Genomic DNA, 12,973 nt, shown 5'->3' with positions numbered 1-12,973 from the left:
GGTTTAGTTTATTCGCAGGGTTACAAGGGTTAGGTTTAGATTTCAGGGGAGGGGTTTAGGCTGCAGGAAGGGAGGGATAGGTTTGGGGTTGGGGGGAGTTAAGTATATGTCGGTAATCTGTATGTATTCCCTATTAACTATTGATAAAAAAAGGTCTATAATATATGGAATTACATAACAATATATATATAACAGGGGTATACAATTGCTGATGATGCCATTGAAAAATCATAAGAACCCCATAGAGGTGTGCAGGAAGTTTGCAGATGTTAGGGTACTCCACTGTGATGTGGAACTGAGGGGTAGATGTATGAAGCAGTGATAAGGGAGGAGAAGTGATAAAGTGCCTGGTACATTATCACCGTCCAATCAGCTCCTGACTGTTAAGTTACAGGCTGGGTTTAAAAAGGGACAGTCGGGAGCTGATTGGCCGGTGGTAAAGTACCAGGCACTTTATCACTTCTCCTCCCTTATCACTGCTTCATACATCCACCCCTGAGTGCTCCCTCATGTAATCATCTCTGTTTATCTCAAGCAGAACAATGGACTGGCCTGTCCTGACCACGGCGTACAGGAACACAATGACATCATAGTATATGTATATCTGTTAGGCGCTGAGCACCCACCCTATTCGACAGAAGTGTGTCGACACGGCTCAGACGTGCTAGGATACCTGGCCCACAATGAAAAGGGCATAGGTCCTAGCTGGTAATCATTACCGGTCGATTGGCGCAACACCGAGACCAAGGGACATGAGGGGCAGGGCCCTGTGGGGTAGACAGGAGCGCACAGGGAACTGACCAGAGTGGATAGGTCAGTATGGACAGGGAGAGTCTGTCTCAACCGCTGACTCTGTTGCCACCCTATAGGTCCACCGGAAGGTGCAGAGGCCCTAGATCTTCTCGCACGGCAGCCACGTTTGAAGCACGGGTTAAGCCTGTACAACTCCGGTGCCCTCCAAAGCGTTTTAGGTGGTGGCGACAACCAACCGGTGGAGGTAACAGGTGTACAAGAGGAGAACTAACTAATGCCCCGGTGGTTGAGACAGGAGGGCCCCAGGAAGGGAATACACTAAAAGGAAAGGTGACCCAGAATAAACCTAAGATATACTGAGCTAAATGTATACAACAAAATAACAAACTGAGATACAGCAACAATAGGCACAATGACAGGTATGGAACGATACCACAGGATTCTGACAGGAACAGCTCCTAAGTGACCAGGAGACGGATGATGCAGGGAAGGAACTGCAGCAGGAACGCAGGTCTGAAGCTGGAGAGTAGCCAGAGTGAGGAAGCTGCAAGGCGCCCACAAAGGATTATAGCCAGCGTCTAAGTGGAGAAAGACGCCGGTATTTAAAGGGAAAAGCGCGCGCAAGGTGCGTTCCGGGACACGCCGTGATGACGGCGCAGAGAGTGAGAGGAAGACGCCGGGCGGCTGGACAGCGTGGTTGCTAGGCAACCCCCTGACGCCCGGACGCCGCGCAGGACGTAGCCGGCGCTAAGGACGTTGCCTGGCAACGTGTGTCAGGAAGCCGACCACCGTGCGCCCCGGAGGACGGGGAAGACCGTGCACGGCGGCGACATCTGACAGTACCCCCCCCTCGAGGAGAGGTCAACTGACCTCCAAACCTGGGTTTGTCAGGAAACGATAAAAAAAACCTCCTTTTTAGGCAAGGAGCATGAAGATCCTGATCCATGACCCAGGACCTCTCTTCAGGTCCAAACCCCCTCCAATGAACCAGAAAAAATAATTTCCCTCTGGAAATTTTGGAGTCCAGAATGGACTCGACCACATACTCCTCCTGACCACGCCGAAGGATGGGCAATGGTCTGCGACTCCCTGGCTGGAGGGCAGGTTTGAAGAGTGAGCAGTGGAAGGTGTTGTTAATTCTGAGAGAACGGGGAAGCCACAGTTTGAATGCGACCGGGTTAACCTTCTTAATAATTTTGTAAGGACCAATGAAGCGTGGGCCCAATTTGCGTGAGAACTGCCGGAGCTTGATGTTCCTGGTAGAAAGCCAGACCCAGTCTCCCATCTTGAACAGGCAAGGTCTCCTGTGGCGGTCAGAGAAGTGTTTAGCTGACATGGCAGCAGAGAGGAGCGCTCCCCGAACCATGCGCCAAATCTTTCTCTTAGAAGCCAACCACCTAGAATTACCCACTTTGGCATAAGTGGGAATGAAAGAATTTGCTCTAGGGTGGAAACCGTAATTGCAGAAAAATGGAGACTTTTTGGTAGCGGCATGCCAGGCATTGTTATATGAAAACTCTGCAAATGGCAAGTTCTCAACCCAATCCCGCTGAGTTTTGGAGACGTAACATCGCAGGAATTGTTCTAAAGATTGGTTAACCCGCTCAGTCTGACCATTCGATTGGGGGTGAAATGCAGATGATGGACTCAGCCTGACTTGTAACGCTGAACACACCATCCTCCAGAATCTAGCAACAAACTGGACCCCTCTGTCCGAAACAATGTCAGATGGCAACCCGTGAACCCGAAAGATATGAGTGATAAATAAAGAAGCTAAAATCCTAGCTGAAGGTAAGCCCTTCAGAGGAACAAAATGTGCCATTTTACTAAACCTGTCTACTACCACCCAAATGGTATTAAAACCTGACTCTGGTGGCAAATCTGTAACAAAATCCATGGAAATGTGCGTCCAGGGTTTATTGGGAACAGGTAAGGGAATTAACTGACCCATGGGGGACAGGCGAGATGACTTATTCTGGGCACACGTGTTACACTTGGCGATAAAATGTTCAACATCTCTTCTCATTCCTGGCCACCATACCGCACGAGACAATGAAGAAAGAGTTTTAGAGACCCCAGGATGGCCGGCGGACTTACAAGTATGAAATTCAGAAAAAACTTGTTCGCGAAGTCCTTGAGGAACAAATAATTTACCATCCGGGGTAGCGGCTGGGGCCAAGGATTGAGCTACAAGCACGGAATCCAAGAGCCCTTGAGTCAGGCCTGCCAAAATACATGAAGGGTGAATAATGGGCTCGGGGTGAGACCCAGAATCTTGTAAGGCAGAAAAGCTTCTTGACAAGGCGTCTGCAAGAATATTCTTAGCTCCAGGTCTATAGGTAATAATAAAATTGAACCTGGCGAAGAATAAGGCCCATCTGGCTTGCCTTGAATTCAACCTTTTGGCCGAACGTAAGTAAACCAAATTTTTGTGATCGGTAAAAATTGTGATCTGGAATTTGGCCCCCTCCAGCCAATGCCTCCACTCCTCCAGAGCACATTTGATGGCCAGTAACTCCCGGTTACCTACATCATAATTAGCTTCGGCATCCGAAAACTTCCTGGAATAAAAGGCACAAGGATGCAACAACCCATCAATCTTATCCCTTTGGGAGAGGACAGCACCCACCCCGATCTCTGATGCGTCGACCTCAAGGATAAAAGGGCTTTCTGGACTTGGGTGACGAAGGATCTGGGCAGAAGAGAAAGCCTGTTTAAGTCTTTTAAAAGCGTCCACAGCAGAACAAGACCAAGACCCAGGATCCCCTCCTTTCTTTGTGAGAGCGACAATAGGAGCCACAAGATCCGAGAAGTGAAAAATAAATCTCCTATAGTAATTGGCAAAGCCCAAAAACCTTTGTACGGCCTTTAAATTAGAAGGCTGGACCCATTCTTGAATGGCTTTGAGCTTAACAGGATCCATAGAAAAGCCTTTGGGAGAGATTATGTAACCAAGAAATGAGATAGTATCTACCTCGAACTCGCATTTCTCGAGTTTGGCAAATAATTTGTTCTCTCTGAGCCTCTGGAGAACTGCCTTGACATGCTGACGATGCATATCCAAGGAAGAAGAATAAATCAAAATGTCGTCAAGATAAACAACAACAAAAACACCTAGAAAGTCCCTAAGGACATCATTGATCAGATCCTGAAATACAGCCGGGGCGTTAGCTAGGCCAAACGGCATGACTAAATACTCATAATGACCTGAGTGAGTGTTGAACGCCGTTTTCCACTCATCCCCGGCTTTTATGCGGATGAGATTATAGGCTCCGCGTAAATCAATTTTTGAAAAAACAACAGCTGAGCGCAGCTGATCAAAAAGAACAGAAATTAAAGGCAACGGGTAAGAGTTCTTTACCGTAATGTCATTCAATTGACGAAAATCAATACACGGACGTAGTGTCCCATCTTTTTTTTTAACAAAAAAAACCCCGCTCCAACCGGAGACTTGGAAGGCCTGATAAAACCCTTTTTCAGGCTTTCCTCCACGTACTCCTGCATTGCCCTCTCTTCAGGCAGAGACAAGGAGTACAATCTACCTTTGGGTAATTTGGAACCTGGTAACAAATTAATGGCGCAATCATACGCGCGATGCGGAGGGAGTGAGTCCGCCTCTTTTTTTGAAAAAACATCAGCGAACTCTGCAAACTGGACCGGTAACCCAGAGGGAGTGGGGGTGACAAGAAGAGCTGGAAGCTTGATACAATTCTCAAAGCATTCTTTACCCCACCGTATCAGCTCTCCGGACCTCCAATCAAAAACCGGATTGTGCTTTTTGAGCCACGGAAGGCCAAGCACAATCGGAGCAATGGGGGACTGAAGGACCAAAAAACATATACTCTCCGAGTGGGAGAATCCAACCCGGAAATCTGGTAACTCGACATAATGAGTGATGGCTCCTGCGGCCAGAGTACTACCATCTAACCCACACACAGAAACCTGTGAAACTAATGGTAGCAGAGGCAACCCTAGCTCTTTGGCAATTTTATTATCCATGAAATTAGCTGCCGCGCCAGAGTCCACCAATGCTTGACCCTCCCAAGGAGCACTAGACACTTGAAAACTGGCCGGAAGAAACAAAGAATCAGATGAGGAGAACAAAGAACAACCCGAGAAGACACTCCCCATTACTTCTCGGCTTTGCCGTTTCCCGACAATACTGGACATCTGTTTAAAATATGATCCTTAGAACCACAGTACATACACAGACCCAGTGTACGTCGACGGACCTTCTCTTTGGGAGTCAACCTGGAAAATACTCTGGTTGTCCCAAGCTGCATAGGTTCACCCAAATCGGGAGAAGGCTCCTCCAGGAGCTCAGACGTGGGTAAAGCCTGAACCCCCCTTTCACCGCGTCTCTCCTTAATTCTCCGATCGATCCGAATAGCCAAAATGATCAATTTATCAAGAGAAGGAGGAGAAGGATACTGTACCAGACAATCTTTAATACTCTCCGTCAGACCTAGGCGGAACTGACTTCGTAATGCTGGGTCATTCCAGCCAGAATCAGGAGCGTAACGTCTGAATTTAGCACTATATTCCTCGGCTGAGAGATTACCCTGCTTGAGGGCCCTAAGATAAGCCTCAGCTGACGCAGCTTTATCAGGGTCGTCATAAAGAATACCTAACGCCTGAAAAAAGGCCTCCACAGAGCGGAGAGCCGGATCATCTGAACCCAAACTAAAGGCCCAAGATTGTGGGTCCCCTTGGAGAAGGGATATTACCAGACCCACTCTCTGCTGCTCGGTACCAGAAGAGTGGGGTTTTAACCGGAAGTATAATCTACAGCTCTCTCTGAAATTTACAAAAAGAGGTCTATGACCGGAAAATTTTTCAGGAAAACCAACTTTGGGCTCAGGCAAATGAGTCGCAAGGTTGGAGTCAACTTTAATAGACAGGTCCTGTAACTGTTTAGTGAGGAGAGAGACCTGATTGGCTAAAGCTTGTGCCGCATTAGGATCCATACAAGCAGAGGATCCCCGGATACCCGGCTACCCCTGGGAAAAAACAGAGGCAAAAAAAATGGTGAGCCGGGTGATACCGACAATATTTTAAGGCTGGCTATACTGTTAGGCGCTGAGCACCCACCCTATTCGACAGAAGTGTGTCGACACGGCTCAGACGTGCTAGGATACCTGGCCCACAATGAAAAGGGCATAGGTCCTAGCTGGTAATCATTACCGGTCGATTGGCGCAACACCGAGACCAAGGGACATGAGGGGCAGGGCCCTGTGGGGTAGACAGGAGCGCACAGGGAACTGACCAGAGTGGATAGGTCAGTATGGACAGGGAGAGTCTGTCTCAACCGCTGACTCTGTTGCCACCCTATAGGTCCACCGGAAGGTGCAGAGGCCCTAGATCTTCTCGCACGGCAGCCACGTTTGAAGCACGGGTTAAGCCTGTACAACTCCGGTGCCCTCCAAAGCGTTTTAGGTGGTGGCGACAACCAACCGGTGGAGGTAACAGGTGTACAAGAGGAGAACTAACTAATGCCCCGGTGGTTGAGACAGGAGGGCCCCAGGAAGGGAATACACTAAAAGGAAAGGTGACCCAGAATAAACCTAAGATATACTGAGCTAAATGTATACAACAAAATAACAAACTGAGATACAGCAACAATAGGCACAATGACAGGTATGGAACGATACCACAGGATTCTGACAGGAACAGCTCCTAAGTGACCAGGAGACGGATGATGCAGGGAAGGAACTGCAGCAGGAACGCAGGTCTGAAGCTGGAGAGTAGCCAGAGTGAGGAAGCTGCAAGGCGCCCACAAAGGATTATAGCCAGCGTCTAAGTGGAGAAAGACGCCGGTATTTAAAGGGAAAAGCGCGCGCAAGGCGCGTTCCGGGGCGCGCCGTGATGACGGCGCAAAGAGTGAGAGGAAGACGCCGGGCGGCTGGACAGCGTGGTTGCTAGGCAACCCCCTGACGCCCGGACGCCGCGCAGGACGTAGCCGGCGCTAAGGACGTTGCCTGGCAACGTGTGTCAGGAAGCCGACCACCGTGCGCCCCGGAGGACGGGGAAGACCGTGCACGGCGGCGACATCTGACAATATCAGAGGCTATCTATCATCTGTGTACAGCAGAGGCGGCTTCTCTGTCGGATAAAAACCAGGTTTAACGAGAAGACAATTCACTGGCAAACTAGTGACGTCATTGAGCCACTTCCCCTGTGTAGGGGTTGGGGACACATTCAGGTGACACGACTGGATTAATATCACCTATGAATGACACCTCTAGAATCTCCCCATGTTTGTCCTTCCCGCAGTGGCTTGTGTTGATGTGATCCGATTAGGTAACATAGCAATCGGTAAACACACAAGTGGCTATTTATAATTAACAACATTTAGTAATTATGACTTTTCTGATCTCCCTCCCCCATTATTGCAACATCAAATGTACATCAAAACAATGCTTATATGTTTGTATTGGGCCAGACACCTATGGACGCACATTGGGAGCTAGCCGCAAACGTCATTGATTTTGCAGCAGTGCATCCTTGCCGGGGACCCAGGAATGACAGATGTCTCCGCAAAGTAGAAGCCCCTCTGGGCTAGGGGACAGATCAGAAGAGGGGCTCTGTGCACCAGCAATAACACGGCACCACATTGGAGCCCATTACTGTTCTATACCCGATGCTTTTATTAAATTAAGGTTTTCCATTTACTAAAAATATTGATTATGTTTAGTTGCATTCTTGGCGTAAATGAATCATGAGAGTAAAAAGTGTATCTGGTCGACGGATCGATGGTGTCTAAATCTACAATCAGGTGGTCAACCACAATTGGTTGAACGTGTCTAGTCAACCAATACGATGTAGACCGATATCGTCTACATTGACAGTAACGAAAGTTAGACGCTAACGTTTGATCGATGAGAAAATGGGTCAACAGTCACAACAGTCACAAGGTGGACACGAGTTTTTCATGTTTTTTTTGTTTGGCGTGACGAAAAATGTGAAACACTCATGACGACCTAGTAACTGCTGAGCACGTTCCACGTTCCTGTCGATCTAAAGCTTGCATCCAACTTTCGTTCGATCTAGAGGATATCGACTATCTTTAGGCGTCTAGAGTGGTCGACCACTTGATTGTGGATCTAGACTCCGTGGATCCTCTATACCAGAACCAGGACAAGGGGACATTGGTCTTCGGTAAATGTGGCTCTGTAGCTTTTGTTTACATTGCCCAAAGTCCTCATACAATATACCTGGATCTTAAAGATATCTGATTGGTTGCTACGGGCAACAGCTTTAGTCAATTTAGGAGTGAAGGTGGACATTTTTACCCCAATCCAATATTTAGCAGAATATCACATTTTTAATTCACTAAAAACCAGTGGGAATACATAGAGCAGGCATGTCGAAACTGTGGCCCTCCAGCTGTTGTGAAACTACACATCCCAGTATTCCTTGCCAAAGTTTTAGCATTCCCTAATAGCAAAGCTGTGGCAAGGCATGATGGGACTTGTAGTTTCACAACAGCTGGAGGGCCATAGTTTGGATATGCCAGACATAGAGGATCAATTTATCATTAAATATTTACATTTTTGCAGGATTGTCCCCGAAAACAGATGTTCTCATTGAGTACCACCTAATATTAAGTATCCTACAGATGTACTATGGAGGGATCACAGCAGATAGGTATAATATATGCCTCGTTACCCCCATTTTGGTCCACAAATGCAGCCCCCTTCTGTGCTACCGGATTTACCAAGCTTCAGAATGGCCCTGATAGATTACATCATAGAAACATAGAATTTGGCGCAAAATAAGAACCACTTGGCCCATCGACGCTGCCTCTTTTCAAACTTTTGGTATCCCCAACTGTATACAATCCATAGTTCTTTGTAAGGAGATTTGTTATGCCTATCCCAAATTTCTCGAATGTCTTAACCTTTACTACCCCTGATGGGAGGCTACTCCATGTGTCCCCTACCTTCTTTTGAACCTACATCCCCCCAGTTTCAGCGCATGTCCTCCTGTTCTAGTTCTTCTTTTCCTCTGAAGAATGTCTCCCTCCTGCACCCTGTAAAAGTTTCTATCATGTCCCCGCTACAGAAACATAATCATCTTCAGATTACATTATTTTATAGTAGCCTTCGGGCTGATAACGTTTTGCAACTTTTTACTGGGAGGGATCCTTGGAATCCCTCTCTGTTGGACCCCTGCAGTGTGCGCCAACAGACCTGAACCAGGAACCAGTGTGAAAGCCTTATTCTATCGTCCTGCTTCGCCAAGACTGACTCGTATTGGATAAATAGAATCGTTAGGCTTGAGGTAGTTATCAGTGATTTGATAGGATGAATCATGGTTCAGCCAACAAAGTGGCTTTTTTTCATTGGGTATCGACAGGTTGCACCTCATTAGAGGATAAGCGTTTCTCATTAGGTAAGGCAAAACCATTTTGCACAGGGTCAGGGGATGTTGGCTGCTTAGCAATGAAGCTTGTCTGGGAAAGTTGAATGAAATACCTTCACTCTAAATCAAAATGAACTAATACTAATCAACAAGGAAGATAAATACAGTAATCCATCTGAACACACTTTACACCTATGGATATGTTATTTATTATTATAGCATTGTTAAGCCTTCATAGCCCAAATTATTTTTAAGAGAACGTAATATACATAATACCAAACCTCTACATAGACAACAACAATGGCCCTTTCTGGGACACACACAGCCTTCATCTTACCATGTGGTTCCCATTAGTCACCAGTTAGATAAAATCAATATCACACATTTTCAATGGAAGAACAACAGTCATAGCCGGTGGAGTGAAATTCAGATAAAAACATAGACTGTGCACTAAAATCTGCTCTACCTGCAGATGGCCAATAGTCTCTCTTCGTTGATTGAGCCCAGCAGAAATTACATCATGACAACTTAAGACCAGATTACAACCTTCCCCCCCCCCTCCCAAAAAAAAAAAAATGCTGAAAATGCAACAGTGCAACATCTAATCAACCAACCACAAAACATAATAAATATTTGTTGCATTCCAACGTTTCGAAGTCGATAATGGGATATTACAGCACGCAGTAGGATATAATAGTGTAACACACTGCAGAAAAATCCTACCTTTGGCAATGATATCTTCTATGTCTTGATCAAATCCTAGCCGGTGGCATTTCCTCCAGAGGCCCATGTTGGTAGAATTGTATTGTCTATTGCACTCGTCGGCAGCGCTCATGGCAAAGAGCTGTCTCCTGTTCCGGGCAAGAAGTAACTTGCCCTCCCAGTGATCTAACTTTGACCTGCTCGCCCTCAGTGGAAGGATGTTGTTGGAATTATAAATGAATCCAGGGTCAACTCTTCTGTTTGTGAAACCTTTGCACCTCTCCCGGTGCCGCCTGGCATCCGTCTCATACCAGTGGTCGGAGCAAATAGCCACAGCCAGCATGCCCAGGGCACACAGAGCTAGAGAAAGCCCGGCGTAGAGCAGTAATCTTCCAGCAGCCATCCTCACTTTCATAGACCCATCAGCATTTTTTCAATGGGCAGTGGTTTTTCTGTTGGAGGCCGGAGTGTACCCACAGACTCTGCTTTTGGGAGATGAGGAAAATACTCTTAGACCTTGACGCCCGCACACACAAAAACCATAGCATGTACCAGTTCCGGCTGCTGTGGGGTGCAGGTAAGTCATCGGTTTGAACCGAAATCGACTGGCACAAATGAGTCCGATGACTTTTGGCTTCAACCTACCAGGTGACCTCCAAAATTAATTCGCTAAACAACTGGAAATATAGTTGGATCCTACCAGCAACCATCTCAGTCTAATGGGTGCAGTCTAAGGCTGGCATCAGTTTCCCGGCTTCAGAGACAGAGAGATGGCAGTAGACTAGAAGGATGCCCAAATGGATCCACAGCACTAGGACCCGCTTCCGCCTCTCCGGAAGATATTGGTAGCAGCAGCAGGCACTCTCCGTCCAGCATTGGTGAAACTCAGGGCAACGTTGGATTCTAGCTGCACAAGGCTCTCTCTCGCCCTCAGCAGAGAAATGCAGCCTCCCTGTTGTGTCTCTGGCAGGAAGCTCCCTGTAGGCAACCAGACTGGTCTTTTGTTTCACAACAACACGCACATAATACCTTCAGCATCCATCCTGCTCCTCCATTCACTGTCAGCAGCGTATAATCAGCCGCTGAAAGATTTCTGTACTCAGGGGCTCACAATCACTCTGATTTCTGTGTCTCATCCTCTGAGCTGCTCTTCTCGGTCTCCTCTGAAATGGAAGGTGAGGGAGGGGGGAGAGAGGAAAGAGAGAGAGGAGAGGTAAACCAGGGAAGACATTTCAGCACCATGGACAGCAGCACAAATCATTGAGTATTATCAGTCGCTTTAAACAGAAACAGCTGTATCACTAGAACAGCAGCCAGCCAGCCAGCCAGCTACTAAAGGGTGCCGTACATGTTACACAAGCCTAATTTAAATAAGGTTTAGGATTTCAGCCCATTTTACGCTGCCAAATAATCCAAGATTTTGTCTGATCCATCGGTCTCAGCGACAGTACAGCCGAGATTAGATCAGGCAGCCGAGAAAGATAGGGTTTAGAATTAGCTCTCAGATCCTCTCTCTTTCCTTTAAACAAGGTAAATACTGGATCGGGCAATGTTTTTGCAAGATCAGCTAGACCCTTCGAGGGACTCAAAGTCAACAGATAAAACAGATGAAATAAAAATAAATGCATGCAGCTCAATTCAGGAGGAGATGCACCTAATTCTTGTAATCATCATCATCAACAACCATACATATATGTTTTTTTTTTTTATGATCCACTAAAGGTGAAGCCCAGAGGGTGGGGGGGGGGGGGGGGGGGGAGAGATAGATGCAATCAATGAGAAATCAGCATTCGGCAAGCAATATTAGCAAAGTAACAAAGAAGACAGTTGGTTGATCAGTTCACCTGGGAATGTTTGCCTTGTGCCTTACAGTCAGCCCGCAGCCTTGGTTGGAAAGCAGAGACAGAATACAGAAAAGGCTTCAGCCAAGAACAGATGACGTCACTCGTGCAACGTGAGGCTCATGTCTTATACAGTTCCTTAAAGCTGAACTACCCCAATTCCTCCTGCAGGAGCCACAGTCAGTGCGATGGGGAGGAGAAGGTGTCAGTGAGAGGCTGCTTCATTTTACTGCATTTGGAAAACAAAAGCTGCTTGCAGACTTTACATTTATTTTTTTATAAGGCGATAGGTTATGGAATGTTGATCAAAGCGGGCATGTTTTAACCCATTTGCTGCCTGCAAATCTATGTGCTGCTTGCACCATGACATCTATTCATTCATACCAATCTGTATCCTCGGTTTTGTTACTGTTTGCGAATTAAGAACATTTTAAAAAATGGAATAATCCAGAATGCAGCGGTTCTCTAGTGTAGATTAATGCCCCTTTCTTGCCGCTTTCAGACATGTGACCTGGACATTTGCTGGATCCGGCAAGCGGGGAAAAATACCTGGGTCTCAGCGGCAGTGACCCTGGTCAGGAGCAGGGTTGTGGCTCCGGAACTTGGACCCGGGTTGTTTCCTTTCCTGGGTTGTTACCACATGCATAATTCCTGGGGTCATGCGTGTTCATGTGCAGGAACCCGTGATAGAGTTGCGTGTGTGAAAGGGGTTCCGGACTAGCAGAAACGTGAACATGCAGAAACCGGTGATTTTACTTAGGGGGAAATGATGTACTAAAATACGAATGGTTATGAATGGGTGTATTTGTAGCCATTCTTATCCGTATACGGCAGTTAATTCATATTTTTGAATTTACAAAAACCAGTAGAGGACAAATTATTCTGTTTCTAGGCTTCATATGCCATCGAAAGAATTGGAATTCACCATTCAGTCGAAAGATTTGTATTTTCCAGGCGTATTTGGCTGCACAAAAAAAGAATACATTTTTTTTTTTTAAACGGTGTTGGGTCCCCTCGGCTGGATATAACCAGCCCCAGGCTCATTAAACCAGTCCTGGTTTAAGAAATTCAGGGGGACAAAAAAGTGGGGTGCCTCCATATTTCTAGAACCAGCACCAGGCTCATGGGCCGTTCCTGGTTCCCAAAATACGGGGGACAAAATGAATAGGGGTCCCCCATACTTTGACAACCAGCACCGGGCCCAAACAGCCAGCAGGCTAATGACACAACCAGGGGAATTTTTTTTATACAAGGGCAGGAGCCCCTGGGGAGTGTGAACCTACCCCATGTCTGGGCTGAAGCCCGGGGCTGTC

The 12,973-nt window shown here is 46.9% G+C and overlaps 1 protein-coding gene across 1 annotated transcript in view; it reads right to left on the bottom strand.

Moving 5' to 3' along the window:
• TMEM178B (transmembrane protein 178B) overlaps positions 1-11,808 on the bottom strand; it is a 291,738-nt gene extending 279,930 nt beyond the window's left edge. Inside the window, exons 1-2 of the mRNA XM_083181197.1 lie at positions 11,664-11,808; positions 9,841-10,982 (exon numbers count right to left, since the gene is read on the bottom strand). Coding sequence (XP_083037323.1) covers positions 9,841-10,234 — 394 coding nt within the window. The 5' untranslated portion in view covers positions 10,235-10,982; positions 11,664-11,808. The remainder of the gene's footprint in view (positions 1-9,840; positions 10,983-11,663) is intronic.
• Positions 11,809-12,973: the final 1,165 nt, after the last annotated feature.

Source organism: Crinia signifera, chromosome 4 (genome assembly GCF_055691185.1).
Source record: "Crinia signifera chromosome 4, ASM5569118v1, whole genome shotgun sequence".
In the NCBI taxonomy this organism is placed as follows: Eukaryota; Metazoa; Chordata; class Amphibia; order Anura; family Myobatrachidae; genus Crinia; species Crinia signifera.
Note: the sequence above shows the minus strand (reverse complement) of the source record. Positions and strands in the feature narration are given on the sequence as shown.